This window comes from Poecile atricapillus, chromosome W (assembly GCF_030490865.1).
Source record: "Poecile atricapillus isolate bPoeAtr1 chromosome W, bPoeAtr1.hap1, whole genome shotgun sequence".
Taxonomy (NCBI): Eukaryota; Metazoa; Chordata; class Aves; order Passeriformes; family Paridae; genus Poecile; species Poecile atricapillus.
In genome coordinates this window covers 26,637,045-26,659,452 of record NC_081288.1, presented here as the reverse complement: position 1 = coordinate 26,659,452, position 22,408 = coordinate 26,637,045, and the positions used below count along the sequence as shown (strand labels likewise).

Here is a 22,408-nt window from a genome sequence, read left to right as displayed (position 1 = left end):
AGGGCCCTTTACTTCCAGCCTAGGTATCTCGCAGGGGAAAAATCATCCCCTGGGCTGTGCCGGAGCAGCATTCTCTCGCCGGAGGCTGCCGCCGGGCTGACTTCAGCGAGCCCGAGGCAGGGCGGGCCCCGTCCCCGAGTGCCCCCGGACCGTCTTCCCTGCCTTTCCCGTCTCCTTGCCCGCTCGCTTCCCACGGCTGGGACCGTCGCCCTTGCAGCCCGTGGAGGGTGCTCGGCGGGAAGGGGGAGACACTGAGAGGGGCACGGCCGGGGGCACGGCCGGGGCGGGGGCGGCGGCGGCGTGGGCGGTGCGGTGCGGGCGGCGCCGCCCGGCACATATAAGCGCGGCGCGGCGCGGCGGGGCCCCGGCGCCGGTGCTGCTGCCGGTACCGTCCTTGTCCGCCAGCTCCCTCCGGGCTGCCCGTCCATCCCTCCGACCGTCCGTCCCCTTCTCCATCCCCGCCCGCTTTGTTTTCTCGCCGTCCGCGGGCTCGGGCCCCCCACGCCGCTGCCACCCTGAAGTTTCTGGCGGTGCTGCTGGCGGCGGGCATGCTGGCTTTCCTCGGGGCCATCATCTGCATCATCGCCAGCGTCCACCCGGCCGGCACCGCCGCGCCCGCAGCCGCCGCCGCCGACAATGACTCGGCCGCCGCCGCCCTCCTGCCCGCCGCCGACAAGGGGCTGGGAGCGCTGCACGGCCCCGCCGAGGCTCTGGCCAGCGCCGGGCCGCGCCTGCCGGGGGGGCCGCCGCTCTTCAGCCGCTTCGTCTGCACCCCGCTGAGCACCGAGTGCCCGGCCAGCGGCACCGGCACCGCCGCCGGCAGCGCCGCCGGCCCCGAGGAGCTGCTGGCGCTGCGGAGCGCGGCGGCCCAGCTGCGCCGCACGGCGCTGGAGCAGAAGGAGCGGATCCGCATGGACCAGGAGACCATCCGGGAGCTCACCGGCAAGCTCAGCCGCTGCGAGGGCGGCCTGCGGAGCCCCCCCGCCGCCGCGCCCCCCGCTGCCGCCGGGCTCCGCGCCGCCCCGCGCCCCGGCACCATGGGCCACCCTCCCGACGAGCCGCCCGCCGTGCGGGAGCTGGAGGAGGCTGTCCGCACCCTCCAGGACCGAATCGACCGGATAGAGGTGCGAGGGATGCTCCTGGGGGTCTGGGAGGTATGGCCCCAGGGGATGACACTTCCAGGGAAAGATGCTCCTGGGGTCTGGGAGGGATGGTCCCAGGAGGTGATGCTCCCACACGTTGCATTCCCCCGGCCTGCAGCCACATGCACCTAGCTTGTCCCCCTCGTGAGGCTTCAGGAAGGTTGTTCTTGCCTCCCTCTTTCCTGAGCTATCTGCCCAGGGGCAAGCAACTCACCTTGAGCTCTCCTCTCTTTCCACGCAGGGTAGTCCCAAAGCACCAGCGCTGCCCACTTTCCCCCCCGTCTGCACCCAGCTAGGGGACCTTGCTTGCCCCAGAGCACCTGCTAAGGACTCCTCCAGAGCAGGCTGGCAGCTCAGGGCCAAATCCTGCCCTTTAGCAAAAAGGTAAATCCCATCTGATGCCATCGTGGTTATGAATGGGACGTCTCACGAAGTGAAGTGCAGTGCCACCCACCACGAGCCTGGCACCCTTTCCCCACATGGTCCATAGGAGCTGGAGAGGGAAGGGCACAGCTGGAGTCATTCACTGTGTCCATTCCTGTGGCATTGGGCTGTTGGCACTTGGGATGCAGCCCCCTGGTCCCCATTCTGCAGCAGCTGTGCAGCGTGTGCCTGGCAGGCTCAGCCCTGGGCCAGCCACAATCCAGTGGCACCAAAGGCTCTACCATGATGCTTGTCATGGGGCACATCACGGAGTGCATGTGAGCACTGATTTATTTGGGCTCAGCAGTCCCACGGAACTTGGCAGACTTTGCAGGATATGGCTGTGGCAATGGTTTTGGCACGTGAGAGCTGCAAGAGGAGAGTTGTCTGTTTTCCCTGTGGGAATTGCTCCAGGTAGGGATCGCTCCCTGAGGTCTGTCAAGTGTCAGAGCCACCTGCAAGGAGCCTCCTGCGAGCCCTCAACCCTCTCATCTTCCTGTTCAGTTCCCTGTTGCCCTCTCCACTCTTCCCTGGAGCTAGGAGGTGGGGTCATGCAGCACATTATGGGGTCCCTCTCCTCAGCTTTGCTCTTTTGACCCCACTCACTACAGACATGTGGGTGCAGCAGCAGGCAACGGATGGGAAATTCAGAGCCACTAAGGTCACAGGCTGAGAAATGAGACTGGGAGAGAGTTATTATAATCAATGGAGACATGAACAGGAATAAAAAGACAGAAACGCAAATAAATGCATGAACAAGAGAAGGAAAAGAGCTGGAAGACCAGAGAGGAAGCACCTGTGAGCTACCAGGGTAATGCACACACAGGCACAAGAAGAAACACAGAGGCATGCCGGGCACATGCAGGGAGAGTGGGATGAGCAGCCTATCTGACATGTTGCCCAGAGCTAAATGCAGCTGCAGGGAGCGACAGACACCCCCCCCCCCCCCCCCCCCGAAAAACCCTGCAGCCCTAAACAAATGATTTTCCATCAGTGGAATAACACAGCAGGTATACTCACCCAAAAATAAAGCAGTGAAATAAGTATCTGCACACATACACTAGACGATGCATGGTGGGACAGCGCCCAGCATATCAGTTTGGATCTTGGGAGCATCAGGCTACAGAGGCATGTTCTCCCTCTTCTCCATTGGGCAGCATCACCCATCAGCTGCCCTGGCCCCTCTCCTGGGGTTTCTGATGATGGTGGGAGGTTTGGGGTGGAGGAGGAGGGTGAAGCTCACAAGGGTTGGAGCAGGCTGTCACATGCACCTAGGGAGCCTAAAGTGGTGCTGGGATGAGGCTCATGCACACACTGATGAGGAAGCCAAGTGGCACATGACCAAAAATGTTTTGTGTTGTGTTGCCAGGGGCCTGAGGGTCCCAAGTTTGCTCTGCAGGGGAGACACAGCACCCTAAGGCTTAGTGAGCCTTGTCAGGTGAGGGAGTAGGGCAGTGTGTTACAGGTGGGCTGGACTTTGTCTGTCCTGGCTCCCACCTGGTACAAAGTGTCACCTGTGTGCACCACACCCCTGTGATGGCTGCAGCCCTGCCAGCTGAGCCTTGTGGTCACAGCTCAGCCATCCACTGACAGTTTCCTGTGGCCTCCCTCTCCAAATTGCCTCCCACCCCACCCCAGGAGCAGACACCTAAGACTTCTTGGTGGGGTACCTGCACTCTCCCGTCCCGCCTGGCTCCAGCTGTCAGCCCTGGGAGCCTTCCTGGGGTACCCCATGGCACAGGAGGCACTCTCAGCCTCCACAGCTATCCTGGATGATGGCAATGATCATCCCAAAAGGTGACCTGGATGGAGACAGTCCCGGGGTGGCTCTCATGTGCTGAAGACTCTGCAAAACCCACTGGGGAGGAGAGGAAATGCTGCCTCCACCTCTGTGGTGGCTTAGTCTCAGAAGAGAGATGACACAAAATGCCATGAGCCACTCTGGGAAGGCTGTATCCCAGGGAGTCTCCAGTCAGGTTGGCCAGCAGGGATTACTGCTGGGTGTTTCAGAGCTGAGACTGCGGGGAGGGGGCTGGTAGAAGACTGCTGATCTAATCTGGGCACTCTCAGCCCTGTCTGTAAGGCATAACAAGATTTATTCATGCACTGAAAAACCTATTAAGGCATTTGTTTCTTAATTTTGTCGGCATGGCAGAAGGATTTCCCAGGAGAAGATGCAGGGAGGGCCCCCACGGTCTCACTTTTTGTCCCCTGCCATTTCTGTGGGGCTGGGCTAGCATCAGCACAGCATTCACACATCTTCCCTCACCTCTTCCCAACGCCACCCGAGGCACTGATCGTCCTTTCCTCGTGCACCACAGCCTAGTTAGGCTTTTTCATCCCGGTTTCAAGGGTCCCCCCCCTTTCTCTCAGCACGTGCTCATGTATGTGCACTCTGGTGCATCTTGGAACACAGAGCCGAGGGTCCCAGGTGCTCCTTTTCCATGCTTTTAGTTATTGCTGCAAGGGGAAAGGGATCAGGGAGAGAATCACCTTGGCTGCCTGGGCTGTGCCGAGATGCGGATGCCCCCCTTCTCCCCATCATCCCTTGCAGGAGAGAGGAGCGGGAGAGGGCACAGCCTGATGGGCTCCATGGGGGGACCTGGTGGAATTGCAACAGCCTGTTTGCCCCTCAGCTGGTTCATGGCTGTGCCTGGTGGCTGGTGACCTGGCTGCGGGCAGGAAATGCTCGGGTAAGGGAATGGGAATGGTAGTGACCTAGCTGCTTCCCTCCTGCCTTCATCTCCAGCAGTGTGGGGATGTAAACACCCAAATTGTGGCAGTCCCAGCCTGCCCTGAGAGGTTTCAGGGGAACAGGATCAACGGTGAGCCCTTCTCTTGTGAGGAAGAGGGAAAGGCTGATCCATTCCTGTTTTTCTTCTAGTCCATGCAGTCCCTTTTGAGTTTAATCATCCCCAAGGTCCTGCCTGGGTCCAAAGAGGTGGCAGGGTCCAAAACCCCCTGGTGCAGCAGGTGTGCTGTCCTGCAGCAGTGAGCATCCCAGGGTAGCAGCCACTGAGGAGTTTTGTGCAGGCTGTAAGGATCCACGGCTCCAAGGAACGGAATGGGCCCGCTGTGTGCACGCACCCAGCTGAGCAGCATGATCCCTGGGATGTGCCAGGGCTCCATCCCACGGGCATCATCCTGTGCTCCTGCCTGCCCTGTCCCAGCAGCCAAGGTGGGTCCTGGTGGGCTGAGGGGGAGCAGCAGCACCCGGACTTGCCGGTGCATTAGTAAATGAGGCTCTGATCTCCTTATGTAAATCAAAGTGCATTTGCTGGCTGAGGGCTGCAGCCCCAGTGAGCACACACCGGCACCGCTGCCGCAGCCCCCTGCCCCCACCTCCCCCTCCCCACCCCCTGCCAGCCGCTGACATTTAACGTGATTAATTTTATCTGGCATCTTTCAATCTTTTTTTGCCGGTTCTGGTGGCCAAAAAAGCGTGGAACAAGCCTCCCCCACAGCCACTGCCCACTCCCCTGCTGCCTGTGCGGCGGCAGATGGGAAGCCGGGTGCCTGCCGAACAGCCAGGGAGAAGGCGCTTCCCCCCCTTCCCCTCCCCAAAGGTCACCAGTAAATAACAGCTGCACATCAACCATTAATAATTTTGCAAATAATTTGCCTTGTGGGAAAGATGCTCGAGCGGCAGCTCGGAGATGAGGATCATGGCTGGGGGATGCAGCCCAGCCTGGCGTCAGGGACATCACCCAGCACAACTCGGCTGCACGGGGTAGAACGTGGAGTCCAGTCTCCTGTCCAGCCATCCTCTGGCTGCAGGGATACGGATGGTGTTTGCTGGGATGGCCCTGAAACCCTGCCAGATAGGGGTACTGGCTACAAGCCCTTTCCAGAAGGAACATGGGGTCAGCAATGGTTTAAGTCAGCCATGTGGCTCCGGCTGTCAGTGCCCTGGCTGCCAACTTGAGAGGACCAGCAAGAGCTGGAGACAGGGCTGGATGGGGAAAAACTCGGGAGGGGGGAAGAAAGTGAATGAAATGGGAAAGACACAATGTGTGTGCATGGGGAGAGGCATCAGGAAGAGATGCTCTACAGCCAGAGAAATGAAAAAGCCATAGGGAGAAAAGTTACAGAGGCAAGAAAATAGCAGCGAGGAGAAAAGCAGGAGGAAGAGTGAGGTTAAAAAAAGTACTCAGTCACTACTGAATAATGTAGGGCAGGCTATCAGGGGCTAGTCAGAGTGACAAAATCTCCCAGCTTTTCCTTTTTTCGTCATTAACAGATGGAGCCATGCATGAAAGCAGGGACGTAGGCTCCAAACCCACAGCTCGAGCAATCAAAGCGTGCGGCAGACAGGAGCGTGCCAGCCTCCGCTGTAGCCAGGCGGCCTGAAAGGATGAGAAAAGCTCTTGGAGCCCACGGGATGTGGTCACAGAGGCAAAGGCAACCCCATCCCATTTGGGCTGCCTCCTGCCAAAATGCAGCCAGCTCAGCTTGGGTACAAATGCAGACAGCCCCAGGTGGGAACTATCCTTGCCAAGAGGATGAGAATTAACCTTTCCACTTCCCTCAAGATTCCCTTCCATCTCTACCCTGCCTTCCATCAGGTGGATCCCCAAGACCCCTTTAAAAAAAAAATAAAAGCAAAAGAGTTAAAGCTCCTTTCACACTGGCTAATCCTTCAGTTTTGCAAAGACCAAAGGTAGGATTCTCTTTGCTGGGCTGCCCGGAGCAAGCTGGCAGTGAGAGCTGGCATTTGGTCAGGGCTGGCAGATGTCCCCAGCACAACCTCTCTTTTCTTGTTGGGTTTTGCTTTTCCAGGTTGGTTTTCCTCACAGAACCTGTGGGTTTGCCCTGGCAGACACTGCTGGCAGCTCTTGCAGACCTTGGGGCATCACAACTTCCATTTTATTTGTAGCCCAAGCATGTTGTTGCCCAAAGTGGGTACATTTGTGCTCACACCAGCACCATCTTCTCACTTTTCCTCTCCCTGCTGTTCCCATCCGCCAAGGCTGCATCCTGCCCAGCCAAACCTGACTTTCTTCCAGCCTTCCCCTCCCCTCTGTTGTTCATGATGGATATCAAAGATTAGGGGTGACATGGGGAGGCATCCCTCTCCTTCAGCTTTGTGTGCGGGATTATCAGATCCTGTCCAGCCTGGAGAAGCTGGATGTAAGAAAGAGGAAAATGCAGGAAGCCACAACCACAGGTGAGCATGCTGACCTCCCCCAGGCCAGCTCTGAGGCAGGAGGGAGGCTGTTCAGGTTGACAGGGATGGTATCCCCATGTCCTGCCAGCAAAAGCCACGTGAATGTCCAGGGCTGAAGCAGCCATGCAGATCCCTCGGTGCCGGAGGAGCCAAGCCAAGGGTCTCCAGCACCTCTGGGAAAGTCTGGCAACACAGAGAAGGTGGTTGTCATCTTTCAGAGGCCACGGCAGAGACACTAATCCACTAAGGACACGGGGAAAGAAGAGAGCTCCTATTTACAGAGAAACCCCAGGAGCATGGCAAAGGGTTACTTTCTCCCTTCCAGACTGGTTTTCTTCCATCTGGGATGGGGTCTCCCAGTAAGGTGGGATCTGGGGTCTTTGCAGAGTACAGTAGCAGGTGGGAGCATCTTTACCAGCTGCCATGTTGGTGCCATGGAAAGAGTTTTGGTCTGAGTGTTGATCCTGATGGGGCAAGACAGGCTCGATGTCCCCAGGTGATGGCTCATGCCTTGAGGACCAGAGACACGACAGCCTGGCACCAGTCCCACTTCTCCCTGATATCCTGGTGGCCCGGGAGAGGTTGGCTTATGGAGAGCTACCTGGCACACGTGCACACACCCCCACACACCAGCTGAGCTCGGCTAAGAGGATTACAGCCCCATTAAGTGATGTTAGCGTGCTGCTATAGGTAAGCAGCCTCACGAGCAGCAGGAGTGACCGGGAGCTCCGAGGTCCTGCCCGCATCATTTCCTCATCGTGGGAGGCTGCCTGCAGGAGCAGAGCCAAGGGATGACCCAAACATCCCATCATTGCTCTGTCTCTGAAGTAGCAGAAAGTCATTAAGAGCAGCCAAGCTTTGTTTTGCAGTAATGAGCTCAATGGGGGCTCTGAGAGGGGAGGTACAAAGTCAGCTGGAAGCTCTTGGAGAGGACCCCAGTGCGGATATGGGACTGTCATCCCAGCACTACCTGTAGTGCTGCAGGCTGGGCATGGCCTTATTTAAACTCTTATAGTGACACTGTGCTGAATTTTCTCTTCTGTGCTTCCTATTCCTGCTATCGTGGCTGCCGCCAAATGCAGCAGGAGCTGCCAGCCCGCACCAATGGCTCAGCACCCACTGCCCCGGCACTTGCCCGTGATGCCCTCCACACCAAGATGGAGCAGCTGGAGGAGCAGCTCCTTTCCAAGATCCTGACCCTGCAGAAAGAGCGCCAGGCCGCCAACACTGACCGCAGCCAGCAGCAGCACAACATTGAGAAGGAGCTGAACTCCCTCCAGAACCGGGTGACGGAGCTGGAGCACGGTGAGTCCTGCCTAGTGGGGATGGAGGTGGGGCAGAGGGTTCCTACCCCGAGGTACATTGCCAGGAGAGCCCTAGGACAAGTCACCCCCATCCCAATTACAAGTGCTGACCTTTCTCTCTCCTCCCCATCCTTGCTACGTAGGACCACAGGGCTATAGCCCTCCTGACGCCTTCAAGGTGACCATCCCGGTGCAGAACAACTACATGTATGCCCGCATGAAGAAGAGCCTGCCAGAGCTGTATGCCTTCACCATCTGCATGTGGCTGAAGTCCAAGGCCCTGGCAGGCATTGGCACCCCATTCTCCTACTCTGTCCCCAACCAAGCCAACGAGATCGTGCTGTTGGAGTGGGGCTCTAACCCCCTGGAGCTGCTCATCAACGACAAGGTCAGCCCAGTTGAAGGAGGGGCAGGAGAGAAAATCCTACTCTCATCTTCCCTGCTTCAATCCCCCTAGGAAATTATATTCCTGGGGGCACTGGTGTGGGGGAGCTGGGAGGAATGGGCCCTAGGTTTATGGTGGGAGGCAGGAGGATTGGAAGGATGGCTCATTGGGGTGAGTTTTGAGGGGGAGAAACAGCACATCTGGATGTCTGTAGATTTTGGGATGCCACCACTATCACGGGGGTGCCCATCTTGCTCTGCGAGGGGCTGGGAGACCCTGGGGTCCCCCAGCAGTCCTACTGAGGGCCTGGATCTTGCTCTTCTCTCAAAGGTTGCCCAGCTGCCGCTGAGTCTGAAGGACAAGGCCTGGCACCACATCTGCGTGGCGTGGACCACCCGGGATGGCAAGTGGTCAGCGTACCAGGATGGCGAACAGCGGGGTGCTGGTGAGAACCTGGCCTCCTGGCATTCCATCAGGCCCCAAGGAATCATCATCCTGGGCCAGGAGCAGGTAGGTACCAGTTTGACACCGAGACCTGCCAGTTAGCATCACTCTAGTGTGAATTGGCTTGGGGGAAAAGGCCCCAAATGGGGTGAGGGGAGGGGATAGCATGGGCAGGAGCGCTCAGCGGGGCTCTCCTGCCTGTTCATCCAGCCTCCAGGCTGGTCATGCACCCTCATTGTCATATCCCTTTGGGATAGGGAGAGGGAAGAGAAGATAATGCCTTCCTTGCAAGACATTCCCTCCCTGTTTCCTTGAATCTCTTCCATGCATTCATCCCCACCTCTCCTTGCCATCAAGCACCTTGCTCTGCTTCTCCCCAAACTTCTCCCTCTCCCCCTTGCCGTTTCCCAGTGGATGCATCCTCCTCTTCTCTTCATCCCTGTCCAATCACCTCTCCTGCTCTTTCCCAGGACACGATGGGGGGCCGCTTTGATGCCACACAAGCCTTCGTGGGAGAGCTGGCACAGTTTGGCGTCTGGGACCATATGCTGGCGCCAGCAGAGATCCTGGGCTTGGCTAACTGCACCTCCCACCTCCAAGGGAATGTGATCCAGTGGGATGACCAGGCGGTGGAGGTCTTTGGGGGTGCCAGCAAGGCGGGCTTTGCTGCCTGCGAGGAAGGGAGGAAGGCGTGAGTGGCCCCCAGCCCTTTTCCCAGCGCCAAGGAGCCCGGTGGCAGCCTCGAAGCAGGGAGCCCCTTTCTCCCCTCCCAGACCAGTAAGCCTTGCTGGGGCAATGCTTAAGCCCCCCGTGCTGGTGTCCCAGGAGGGAGAGGGGCCCCTGGAAGCCTCCCTGTTGTCCCTGTGCTGGTGCTGTGGCTTGTCCTCATTCCTGGCAGGCTGGCTCCTGAGTCTCATCTTGCCTCACTTCTGTTTTGGGTGGAACTCGCTGTACCTGCAGGTGTCCTTGGTACGGTGAGGGTCCTCACCTTGTCAGACCTAACAGGGAGTGGGAAGTAGAACTCCATCTACTTTGAGTGCAGTCCAGCCTCAGTGGGATGCCAGGGTGCAGGCATCACCTGAACACATCCCCTTTCCTTATTTATTTCCAGCAACCACACTGTCCGTTTTTATGAGCCTGCATTCCAGGATCTCATCCCCAGCTCCATCCTTCTCCTGCTGCCCTGGTTTTTCAAATGTGGCCCCAGGAAAGCTGAGGGAGAGTGGCAGAGAGTCAGTGGCACAGCACTTACCCCCCAGCACCCCTTTCCCTGCCTCTGCTGCCTGTTTGGGCAGGGCTGCCCAAGGGGAACCACACTTTTGAAGCAGAGGGAAGAGAGCACTCCCCACCACCTCCAAGCTGGGGGATGGGTCAGCCACCAAGGGAATGGGGGGAATGGGGCAAAGCATCTCCCCCAGCGCTGGCCGAGGGGGAAGGAGTGCAGCACTGCCATCAAAGGGAACAAAAGCAAGAACAAAAGAGGTGGAGAATGGTGGCGGTCAGAGGAGCCCTGTCATCATCCCCCCCATCTTTTGGTACTGGATTGGGCTACTGCCCTTGGTTCCACCCAGGTCCCCTTCTTTAGCGGCTCCTTGCCAGGAACAGGGCTGCCACTGGCCTTGAAACAGGGAGGGTGAAAGAGCAGGCTGGTGTTTTCCCTGTGGAGTGCCTGAGAATACGCCGTTTCCACATTGTGTGGTCACCAACATCTCGATATGTGAGTGTGTGTATGTGCACATGTGTGTGTGTGTCTGGGGGTGGGGTGGGAGGGTTATTTTGGGCTCTCATGGTAGCTCAATGCAGTGTTCAGCTTCCAGTGTTCCCCCCGACCCCAAGTTCCACTTTGGGTGACAGCTGCCCCCGCGCCTGGGGGAGGCAAAGCTGGTGGAAGGGACAGCCCTGCCACCCCCATCCCCTCGCCCAGGGTCTCTGCCAGTGCTGGGGTGGCTCAGCCCACTGGGGATGACATGGCGGGGATGGGGAGCAGCCCTTGTGCCAAGTGGAAACACTGGGACCTTCGTGCACCCTGAGGAGCCGCCCCCTCTCCCTCGCTCGCTCGCGCGCTTTCTCTAATGCACGTTTGTGAAAAGGGCCCCTGACGCGCACCCGTGTTGGGACATTTCTTTTGTAAAGCTGATCGTGAACAATAAACGTGATGTTTTCTGTTCGAGCCTCCTGTGGAGCGCGAGGTTGCTGGGGGGACGGGCGGGAGCGGTCAGCCCAAGATAGATGGGGTGACCTTCTGCAGGGTGTTTAGGGCCTCATCACTGAAGGGAGTTGGCTGGGCCCACCGCTGGCACTACAGGAATCTCATCACAGGGGTTTGGTGTTGTTGCCCCAGAGGAGCAAGGGATGGTGTCACAGTCTGGCCACCTTTGATCTACCCCACTGCAGAGCACTGTGGGGTACAGGCTGTGGCTGGTGGGGCATGAGGGCTGGGGAAAATACCTCTCCATGGAGAGAAACAAGTAAGAAATCACAGCCTCTAGGTCAGAGCATGATAGCAAGGAACTTGCATTGAGTATAAATCTAATTAAGCAGTAGTAATGAGTTTCTGACCTAGCTAGGCACAAGATGGTTCAGGCACGACTCTTGGAGCTCCTATTGTAGAACAATTCGTGACCAGGTCTGCATGGTGCTTTTGCCTCTCAGTGGGTCCTGCTCCTCCTACGAAAAGCACAGCTTTCACCAATATTTGGGGGAAACAGCACAAAGCCAGAGGACTGAGTTTTAGTTTTTCCATTGTTGGCATGCTTGTGGGATCTCCTCTCTGAGTCAGAGCTGCCCCCCCCCCCCCCCCCCCCCCCAGTTCTCCTTCTGGAGAGTATTTAATGCCATAAAAGAAAGGTTGGCACTCTCACCTTCAGCACTTCTTCACAAAGCTGAGGGCTGGTTTTGAAGGAGAAGTATGCACTTCAGCTGGAACATTGGTTCAAGGGCCTTGCCGAGCTGAAGGCTCACACCCTCATTACTAAGAGGAGAGGGTTCAACAGGTGCCATCTGCTCGTGTGCCCAAATACCAGCAGCATAACTGAGAAGTGCAACATTTTTTAGAGGAGGAAATGTCAAAAAACACTGCTGGGATCATAAACTCAGATTAAATGGGGGAGAGGATGGGGAACTGGTCCAGAAGCCCCTCCTATCAAAACTGCAGAAGCACTGCAAGAGGGCTCTTGGGGCTGCTGGCCAAGGCAGGAGAAAGGATGAACAAGGATGGAAACAGCCTGGCCACTGCTGATGTAGGCTATTGGCAAAACACCCATCTCCTCCGGAGCCCGGAAACCCGGCCCACGTTAAAACTGTGTGTAAATCCTCTCCAGAAAAGCAGAAACAAAGGGGACACGCGGAGATGCTTGATCAGAGCCTTCGGTGCTGCCCTCCTCATCCCTGCCAAATGATGCTGGCATGATCCTAATCCCAGCCATGTCCCCAGGATGTGGAGCTGTCATTTCTGGAACAGGAGAATGGGGGGAGCTCAGTGGCAGAGCTTCTGCAGGGCAAGCTCCTCTCCCCCAGAGGTTCACAGCCAGTTAGGCAGACCTGGGGGCACACAGGAAAATTTGATAGAATTTTCCCAAACCTTTTAAAAGCTTCCAACAAATGCCTCCACATAAGGCTCTTCAGGAAACAAAGGCATTATGCAGAGATTAGAAATTGGATGGGAGACATAAATGAAGAGCAGAAATAAATATTTGATTTTCATCCTGCCCTGGTTCCCTGCAGGAAGCGATGTCTGCTTCTTACCGTCTGAGGAGGAGGAGAGCAAGATGAGACCATTTCTTTTCACTAAGCCAAGCCTTGCAGGAGCTGCAAACCTGCAACAGGGCCTAAAAGGTAGAGGAGATGACAAATCAATAGCGTTGCTGGCTGCAAGGAGTAATTACAATGGCTTACACATATTGCTTGCTTCTAAATTAACCAGGAGCACTCAGGAGAAGCCCTGTGTCTCTCTAAGGGCAGCTGTTTAGAAAACGTGTTGTGCACTGAAGAGATGAGGAACAACAAAGTCAGCCATGAGGGAAAGAGGAGTGGTAAAGAAGGAAATTTTAAACAATGGTGTGGAGAAGGTTTTGTGGTTGTGGTAGGTGCTTCAGATGGTTGGCTGTGTAGTGTCCAGATATCCAGGATAGAGGAGAAAAGGTGGAGGGCACCCAAGAGCTGGGCAGTGCAGGGGCACCGCTGGGCTGTGGCAGTTCAGCAGGCGCTGGCACAAGAGGAGATGGTGTGGGAGACAGGCCAGTGTGATGGATGCCATCCATGTGCTGTCCTCCGTCTTCCTGCCAAGCGGCTTTAAGCACACTTCTAGGAGAGGAAAGGGACTGCCATTTCCTTTCCTAATCTGCAGGACTTGCTGCTGCAGGGCTTTTTGCTAGCCAAGAGCTTAGCCAGACTCAAGCACCACCCACCCCATACTCCCAAAGGGTTTTGTCCGGCAGTGAAGACCAAGTCAAACATGGCAACAGGAAACCTTCAGGCCAGATGGCTATTAATTATTGTGTTTGAAAATGCTGACATTTATGAACCCCTCCAGCTCCTGTCCCTCCTTCCAGGGGCACCACTGGCCATCAGGGCTCTGCCTTCCCAGGGACATGGGATATCCTGGGACCCACGAGTTCAGAATGGACTTTGGGGATCTCCTGTGCTCCCCAACACCTGCAACCTCAGCAGAGTTTGCATGTCACAGGTCCCTGCAGTGTGTCAGTCTCCTGGTGCCCTCAAACGAGGTCAAGCCAGCCCATACTTGTCCCCAGGAGATTACTTCCAAAGTCCCCACTACCTCCTCTGCCCTAGCAATGGGGCGCTGCCTAATTGCCTCCTTTCACCTCCCTGTCCTGCTGGGAGCCTCCCTTGCTCCCTCCCAGAGCCAGGAAGGCTCATTAAGACTTGTGCAGCGCTCGCACAGGGAATGCACCACGATTCCGGAGCATCTGGCACAGGAACAGCCCCCGCACGGCTGCTAGTGCTGCAGCAACAGACCTTACTCACAGTAGCTGTCGTTACTAGAGGTAGTAGCTACGGGATCATGTGCTGTGTTTCCCAGCAGACCAGGGGATCCGGCTGTCCCAAAGCGAGCTGCCCTGTCCTCTGGCACAGAGACTGAGCTGCTCCCGGCTGCCTCCCATTCCTGCACACCAGCGTCCCCATCTCTGCCTTCCCTCAGCTCCACATGGTGGGGGTTCTGATCCCAGCAAAACGTGGCTTCAGCATTCCCACGGGGCCTCCTGAGAGCTGCCCCCACACCATTCTGAGGCAGCTGCAGGGTGGACCTCGGTGTGACCCAAGTGCCCAGCCTTGGCCCTCTGTTACTACCCAAGGCAGTGTGGAGCAGAGCCCAGTGCCTGGGCTGGGGCTGACAGGCTGCGCAGCAAGCTCCAGCCCTCCTGCTTTACCACAAAGAGGAGATGGGGCACGGCAGAGCCTGTGCCCACAGGGACAATGGGGAAATCCCAAAACCTGGCCAGAAACAGGTAAGAAAAGAAAGAAAGAGAAGTGTCCTACACCTGATGAAGGGTCAGCTTGCTGTCTGGTCAATGAAGATGACTAAAAGAAAGCACAAGGCAGTATATTTGTATTTATATATTTGTATATTTGGCAGTCAGTGGTTACTTCTCTGTGCTCAGATAAGGAATACAACATACCCTCATATCAGAAGGCAAATGGTACTTTGTTTCAATGTATTTCACTGTGCCTGCTGAAAGCAAAGGGATGAAAGAGTCTCCACCTCTGATTAGTGGCAAATAAGGCATGACCAGCCTTATTTGCCAGAGCCAGAGCAAAGCAACAATTCCAGCTACCTACAGATCCACAGGGGTGAACTGAACCCTTGCTCTGGACTTGCTTTCGCCTACAGAAGGGTACCTGGTCCACTAGTATTGGAAACTAAAGATCAGGTGATGTGCTGTCTGTACCATCAGAGCCAGCAGCAAAAGGACCCGTACATGTAACCTTTGTTGGCTCAACAAGGCTTTGACTTGGCTTGCGGAGTTACACAGAGGCAGCCTGTGGAAACCCTGCATTTGAGGGTCCAGAAGCCAACTGCTCACGTTTTGTTAAGCCAGAGTAGATGGAGACAGGCCAGCAGAACTCTCTCTTTCCCCAAGAAGCATCTCTCTCTTGCAGCCCCACTGTATCAACCACCACAATCACAAAAACATTGTTTTCCCCATCTTTGGGCCTGCTGCAGTTTTTGTTTGGCCATTTTCCTTTACCTTCTCACCTAGGAGCCACTGATGATTAATCCTCAGAAGCAGTGCCAGCATTCCCGGAGGGAAACACTCGCAGGGGTCACATTGATCAGAAGCAAAGCACGTTTAATTGAACCCAGAATCACACGGACAAGCGTGCTCCCCCCTGCCCCATGCACAGAGGCACATGCACACAAACACACCAGCTCACACTCACTTGCTGCTTGGTAGTAAAAGTGGGTGAACTACACAGGGATTAAAGCATTAAAAAAAACAGAGCAAGAACACGGTGCTTGAAAGCGCCATGTCCCTGGAGAGATTAGAGTAGCTGCCTGGAGATAAAGTAATGATGATGGAAAGATCTTCTTCCTCGCAGAGATTCTCTTCCTAATTATCTTGTCTGAAAAGAAAAAATGATGATCTCCTAGCTTTTATCTGTCTCTTGACAATTTTAGCTCTGTGCCTGCCTTGTTGCAAGAGGCCCAAAAGAGGAAGGAGAAGGAATTAGCCCAGGAGGCAGGAATGGTAGGAGAATGAGCGGCACAGGAGGCAGTGCTTCATTTTTGTCACCACCAGCAGCCACAGAAAAGGAAAAGATGAATGATCACTGCAGCTTTGTCTTTCCAACCCCTAAGGCAGCTTCCCTGCCTCTAGCACTGCTCTGCCAGGCAAAGAACAGCCAGGAGGTCAGATTCAGTGTTGAACCTGTGAAAGAGGTAACAAGGCGTTCTCCCCATGATCACAGGGCAGAGCTTGGTGCTACAGTGAGGGAAGAGGACTCCTGAGCTGGCAGGGGCAGGAGAGTGCCCAGACTGTTCCTCCCCCCCTCTTTTCCTTCTCGAACAGCTGGAAAGCAAATTCTTCTTTCAGCAGGCGGCGAGCAGCAAGAACGTTTCAAACACACACCAGCCAGAAGGACCACATGAAAAATCAGACCCATGAGCCACTCTGCAGAAGAAGGATGGCCACTGGTGGAAAACCAGGCATCACACCCAGCAGCTGGGACTGTGCACAGAAGTCTTTCCCTTGGTATTATCCTGGAGCTTGCTGCTTCTCCATCTGCATTAATTTCAGATGAATGCAATGCTAGACCTCCCTGAAAACTGTTAAAGTTCTGGTTTAGAGGCAATCGGTGTTTGGCTAGCAGGGTGCAGAAATACCAGAGGTTTTGCAGCAAGCCCAGAGGCAAGGAAAACCTCAACACAAGCAGACATTACAAGCATAAAGCTATGGAGGGCGGGGGAGGGGGGGGTTTCAGTGGGGTTGGAGGCTGGTGCTATAGGAGCTGTTTGCAAAGTCATGATTCATCCCCACAGCATCACTTTCTCCTTCTTTACACTGCTGTCGACATGCAAACACGAGCTGTTGCCTCTCCCACACAACGAGAACCGTGTCCAGTTCTGGAATCCCCAGTTCAGGAAGGACATTGAGGTGCTGGGGCATGTCCAGAGAAGGGCAATGGAACTGGTGAAGGGTCTGCAGCACAAATCCTGTGAGGAGCAGCTGAGGGAGCTGGGACTGTTCAGCCTGGAGAGGAGGAGGCTCAGCAGTGACCTGATCACTCTCCCATTCCCTGAAAGGAGGCTGCAGCCAGGTGGGGGTCAGCCTGCTCTCCCCAGCAACCAGACAGGACAAGAGGACAGTCTTAAGCTGCATCGGGGAGGTTCAGGCTGGACATTAAAGGAATTTTTTGACAGAAAGTGATTAGACACTGGAGTGGGCTGCCCATGGAGGTGATGCAGTCACTGTCCCGGGAGGTGTTTAAGGAAAGACTGGCCATTGCCATGGTCTGGTTGACATGGTGGTGTTCGGCCATGGGTTGGACCACGACCTCAGAAGCCCTTCCTAACCTGATTCAGTGATTAAAAAAACCAAACAAATAAACAAAATTGCTCCAAAACGCTCTTTGTTCTTATATTTATCCTTGTCGCTCAAAAGAAAAAAAAAAAAAAAACCCACAAAAAAACCCCACAAGAAAAACACCCCAAAACAAACCAAAAAAGCCTAGAACTAGAACTAGGTCCCTAAGAGGTTTTAAGTCAGAAAAATATACATTAAGTTGCCGGACGCCAGGTTGGGGGTCGGAGGGGCTGGCACAGCACAGGCGCTCCGTAGCCACCCCACTGCCGCCTGCGCCCCAAGGCCCCGCGCGGCGGCCGGCAGCGAGGCAGCCAATCAGCCGCGCCGGGCGGCGCGCCCCGTCCAATGGGCGCGGAGGGGGGCGGGACTTCCCGCCCCCGTTGCTATGACAAGAGCGGCTCTTCCTTAGCAACGGCGCTGGGCCGCGGCGGTCGCGCAGGTGAGGCCGCGCCCGGGGCTCCGCGGTCCCGCTCAGCGCCGCTGGCCGAGCTCTTCCTCCGCGGGGACGAGGGCGGCGGATCGGTGTGGCGGGGCCCCTTCGGCTGTGTGGTCCGCTCGGGCCACGTTCCGTTGCCTCACACCCTTGGGCTGTGGCCGCGGGCATGCTCCGGGCTGGGGGTGGGTATTGAAGTGGCTCCCGGGGGTGGCGCCAGCCAGGTTGGGGTTCTGTCCTGCGGAGGTCGTGGTTTGTGGCACCTGCGGCTCCCACGGCCATCATGTGAGGGTTGGTGGTCTGGCTCGGTGCTTTAGCCAACAGCTCTATGTATGTGGCATAAATGGTTCTTGTGTCGCCTGACACCGTGTTGGTTTCTTTTTCCTTTTAATATGGGCTCACCCTTGCTCCCCCTGGGTAGGAGAGGAAGATGCTTTGTTGTGGGTGAAAGAATCAGAGGGAGGAGCGCGGTGAAGTGCTCTGAATCTCTCAGTGCTGTGCCTCTGCGCTGCCCGAGTAGAGGCAGGCTGGTAATGAGGCCATGAGGCACGTCCAGAATTTTCCCATATGGCTCTCCCCAGCTGACAAATGCTCGGGCATCTGAGGAGCAAGCGCACAAACGAGACCAAAATGTTCCTGTTAAACATTTCCGTCCAGACAAGTACGGAGGTTGTGTGTCTAAAATACTCCTACCCTTCTCTTGTAATGTACAGTTTGAAACTATTGCAGATAATAGTGTCCTGGGAAAATCCTTTTGGAATTAATTAGGAGTAGTAGTGGCTGATATATTGTTCTCTTGTCCTCTCTTGGAAGCTGTACCTTGGCTCAGCTCTTCCCCCAAGCTCCACTGGTGCTTCTAGGAAACGCTGTGCTCCTCGCTTCTGGAAAAATAAATGGTTTAATAATTTGTTTGCATTAATGGTCTATGAGCTAAGTCAGCGTGTGAGCTAAGGGGTGTGAAGGTGCTGTTGAGGAAATGGCAAGTGAGCGAGATAGCATGATATTCTCATAACGGTTTCATTTGCCTTTTGTTTTAACCAAAAGCCATCTGTCTCTTGCCTGTGTTTGTTTTTTTGAAGCAGTGTCCTCTAGGCCAAGAAGCGACTCCTCCTGCTGAAGAGAGGAACACAGAGCCCTGTTCCTCTCAGCTGGCCGTGCCACAGCACTTGCTGAACTCCAGGTAGCCCCTGCACCCTTTCCTGGAGTCTCTGTGGAGGGACCATGGAAGAAACTGAGGAGGAAAAAAAGGACGAGGCTGATTATAAAAGGCTTCACAGTTTTCCTCTGATTAGGGTAAGGAGGGGGATGGATTGCACATTTACCAGTGTCAGAGATACGAAAATCTGCCTTCATTCTTACTGTGCTTCTCCTGCTGAGTAGCTGCTGGGAGAACATGTGTACTGCTGGTCCTATGGAGAGATCCTGGTTGTCACTGCTGCTTTTTCTCCCTGTTCTTGACCTCTCCTGGGGAAATCTAATAGGTCCAGTGTCCCCATGTTAGCCAGAGGAAGCATGGGGCAAAGTGATCCATCAAACAGATTGAGAGCACGCTGCCTTTGGAGCCCTCTCCTGTGTTTTAGGTGCAGCTTGCTTTTTTTGTCCTAGAGAAGCTAGAGCAAAAGATCTTGCTAGCCAGCCAGTTAGCAGCAGCAGAAGAAAAGGCTGTGTAACTTTGATTTCTTTGTTACTCATATAGCAATAATTAAAGACTGAGGTTGAAACAGTGTTTGTGTGCTTTCCCTTTATCTTATAGCAGAAAAGCTGGGAAATGTCTTGATCTCCTCCTTTAAGCTGTGCTTACACAGTGCTGGTTTTCATGTAGGCAGAGAATTCCTCATTGGCTGGAGCAATGGTTCACTTTTAATGCAATAAGCCCTTTTCATATTTACTGTGTCTAAGCTGCTGATGGAGCCAATACAGAAGTTAGAGCAACTTACTGTTGTCTTGTGTCCAGCTCTTATTTTTCTGCTTAGTTGTCTTGTCCGTTTGCCCTTTCCAGCACTCGGACATGCCGGAGGAGATGCGCGTGGAGACCATGGAGCTGTGCGTCACGGCGTGTGAGAAGCATGCCACCAACAATGAGGTACCAGCCACCTCCCACAATGGGCAGCCTGCTGTTACTGCAGCTCAGGGAACCTGCAGGAGCAGGGATAAGGGTCCAGGGCAGACTGGAGTCAGGTCCTGACATCTTATTACTCTCTCTGCACTAAGCTAGGGTAGAAGGAGGCAAAGAGCTTGGCTAGATCTCAGATTCAGATCCTTTGGTCTGCAAGATCCATAGGAGCACTTTGCAGAGATTAGTTGTGGTGGTGGATCCCAAACCTTAGCTCCTTGCTTATCCTGCCTTCCTGAGAAATGCTTCCACTCTGTTCATAAATTGCCCTGTGTCCTGAGGGCTTGGTTCAGAACTGCATGGAGTCTCTTGTTTTGGGGATGAGTACATGACAGTCTGTTAAGTATTCCCTCTTGGCTTGAGGACCAACAATAAGGGGAAAACATACCTTACTTTCATGTGCAGGGCACTGCCTGTCACTGCAAAATCTTCTTCTTGCTTTTTTTTTTTTTTTTTTTTTTTTTAACAGGTAGGGTGTGATCTGGGAGAAGCAAGTCTTTTAAAAGTCAGCCTACTTTCAGTGTTTTGGTAATTAGCTGGAGGAAAAAATGGACTCCTGTAAAAATAGCTGCAGCTTAGTGACCTGAATCAGCTCTCATGGTCACTCCAGCAGCATCTAAAGCAGAACTCTTGCTTTGGACTGTGTGAGCAACAGAAGTGATACAGTTCTTTAATTTCTCCTGACTGCTGTGCTGGAGGCTCCTGAGCCTCCAAGTTCTACCCTTGGGGTTACCTCTGGAGAGCTCCCAGTTCCTGCAGTGCAGCTGCTATACCTGTTGTCCAGGCTTGAGTGTGGCTTGAGCAGTCTTAAAGGGAGGAAAAGATTAGGCAGATGTTTGCATAAAACCTTCCTGGTTGCTTTGTCTCACCCTATGCTGTCTTCTTTAATGTTCTCCAGAGCGCTGCCAAGATGATCAAAGAGACAATGGACAAGAGATTTGGGTCCTCCTGGCATGTGGTGATTGGGGAAGGTTTTGGCTTTGAGATCACTCATGAGGTGAAGAACCTGCTGTACATGTTCTTTGGTGGCAGCCTGGCCGTGTGCGTCTGGAAGTGCTCCTGACCCCTGGCCGGGTCCCAGACTTGCTGATTACAAGAGATTTCTTCCTGCTCTTGACAAGTTTTGTATGATCTGGAGGTGGGGCTTTATTTTTAATACTTTAAATGTCAAGATTTCTTTTTTTCATACTGACGTAACAGTTCTGTGGGATACATAAAGTTGCGTGTGTGTGTGTGTATAAACTTGCTAAACTGTCCTGTCCTTGCTTGTGGGATTTCTCATCTGTCTGTGGCTCTTTCCTTCGTGTTTGAGCTGGAGCAGGAAGGAAGCGAGGAACAGGTAATCTCACAACACACTGCACAGCAGCGCTAGCAGGGGAAAGGAAAAACAAAAAGGTGCTATCTAGCCCTATGGTTTCTTTAACTCCCATTTATTCCACACAGTTTTCCTCTCTCCTCTGCTCTCTCCGCTACCATGCAGCATGGCTCTGACCAGCACCTGTCTTTCCTCTCTCTGGATGCCGCTTATACATTCTTCCTCCCTTCTAAGATGTCTGTGCAGACCTGACAGCACCAAGGGTCTCCCTTCAGGCTGCCTGTGGAGGTGTGAGCCACTGGGAAGCAGTCCCAGATTGCCCTTCCCTGCTGTTTTGGGAGGGTACAGCAGCTGAGCTGCCTGGGTGTAGGAGGTTGCTATGCAAACTGCCCCCTCCTTTCTCACCCACAGCACACTGAGACAGCATGAAAACACAGGCGGCTGACGACGCCTGGGGAGTGGGTGAGAGCTCTTTTTAAGGCTCAAATGCCTCCCTGTCAGTTCCTGGGGGTGTTGCAAGTGCTGTGTACTTTCAGCATCTTGTTTGGAGGCTGACAGAGGAAGGAGGCTCCATGTGAAATATAACTTGGTCATCAGAAACCTAATGTCTCTCCGGACTTGCTTTCTTTTAGCCTGTTTAATTTTTTTAAAGCTGTCGGTGTTGGAGGATTGAATGAGCGTAACTATGTTACGTGTATGGCTTATTTATAAAACCTGGGGAACTGTGTTTTTACAATAAAAGTTTAGTAAAATGTCTCTGCGTGTGTTTATGTAGGCTAAGTAGCTCAAGAAACATGGAAATAAGTAAGCTGTGGTGTGGCAAACGACAGTGACAGAGTTCCATCCAGCAGGTTTCCTCTCATCCTCCCTGTTCAGCTCCTTTTACCAGTGCAAGCCACGATGGTGAGGAGGGTTGCCAGGCCCATGGTGCTGCTGGCCACATCTCTCTGTGCTGTCTAAGCTGTAGCAGCAAGGGAATGTAACTGTGTCTGTTGCCTCACCAGTGTGCCTCAACTCTGACCCTTGGAGTCTCATATTTGTAGCTTCCTTAATTTTCAGATTTTCTCTCAGAATGTTGCCAGCTGGCACCTCCAGTCCAGTCTGTAGTTCCAGTCTGTAGGATCTTCCTGCATTAATGGTTGTGGTGGATCAACCCAGTCTTACAAGTCCTTTTGTTCCTTTTTCTGAACCTCAGATGTTATGTTAGAGATGTCCTTAATCAATTTCATTGTGTTAGGAGCCAGGAATTGCAGTAATATGAAGACAACTAAGAATTATTTCAAATTTGGACCATCTGTGCTTGGCCAGGCCAGGGTAGGTTGGTACCATGATTCCTGCCCCACGATCCGGACTGTTGTGCTGTGTAGAAGAGCCCAAGTCCTCTAAGCTGTCTCATTGTGTGGTTGTTCTGTGTCCCTCCAGCTGGCTGACTTTATGTGAAAATAGTGCTATTGGCAACACTTTCTACAGCTGGCAGGTGGAAAAGATTACTTCCTCTTCTGCAACTTTCTCTCTTCTAAATTCAGAGCAAGAGGTAAAGTCTTTAGAATACCCCATGCTGGAGTGGGGTGATCCCTTCAGCCATACCACCATCACTTTAATTGTGCCTCTTTCACACTAATGAATAATTAACTGTT

The 22,408-nt window shown here is 54.3% G+C and overlaps 2 protein-coding genes across 5 annotated transcripts; both read left to right on the top strand.

Annotated features, from left to right (window-relative positions):
• The first annotated feature begins 373 nt into the window (after window positions 1-373).
• Window positions 374-11,035, top strand: LOC131591606 (neuronal pentraxin receptor-like). The gene is made up of 5 exons (XM_058862453.1): window positions 374-1,124; window positions 7,815-8,037; window positions 8,180-8,424; window positions 8,752-8,931; window positions 9,336-11,035. Exons 1-5 carry the CDS (start codon window positions 549-551, stop codon window positions 9,558-9,560), a joined length of 1,449 nt encoding a protein of 482 aa, XP_058718436.1. The 5' UTR covers window positions 374-548; the 3' UTR covers window positions 9,561-11,035.
• A 6,254-nt stretch (window positions 11,036-17,289) lies between these two features.
• LOC131592366 (dynein axonemal light chain 4) lies at window positions 17,290-21,527 on the top strand. Of its 4 annotated transcripts, none has more exons than XM_058863827.1 (4): window positions 17,290-17,349; window positions 18,426-18,636; window positions 19,343-19,426; window positions 20,355-21,527. In XM_058863827.1, the coding sequence occupies exons 2-4, from the start codon at window positions 18,565-18,567 to the stop codon at window positions 20,517-20,519; spliced, it is 321 nt and encodes a 106-aa protein (XP_058719810.1). In that variant the 5' UTR covers window positions 17,290-17,349; window positions 18,426-18,564; the 3' UTR covers window positions 20,520-21,527. The 4 variants fall into 4 exon arrangements, with proteins under 4 accessions (XP_058719810.1, XP_058719808.1, XP_058719809.1 ...); XM_058863825.1 differs by having other exon boundaries at window positions 17,304-17,528; XM_058863826.1 differs by having other exon boundaries at window positions 17,304-17,528; window positions 18,423-18,636.
• The last annotated feature ends 881 nt before the right edge of the window (window positions 21,528-22,408 follow it).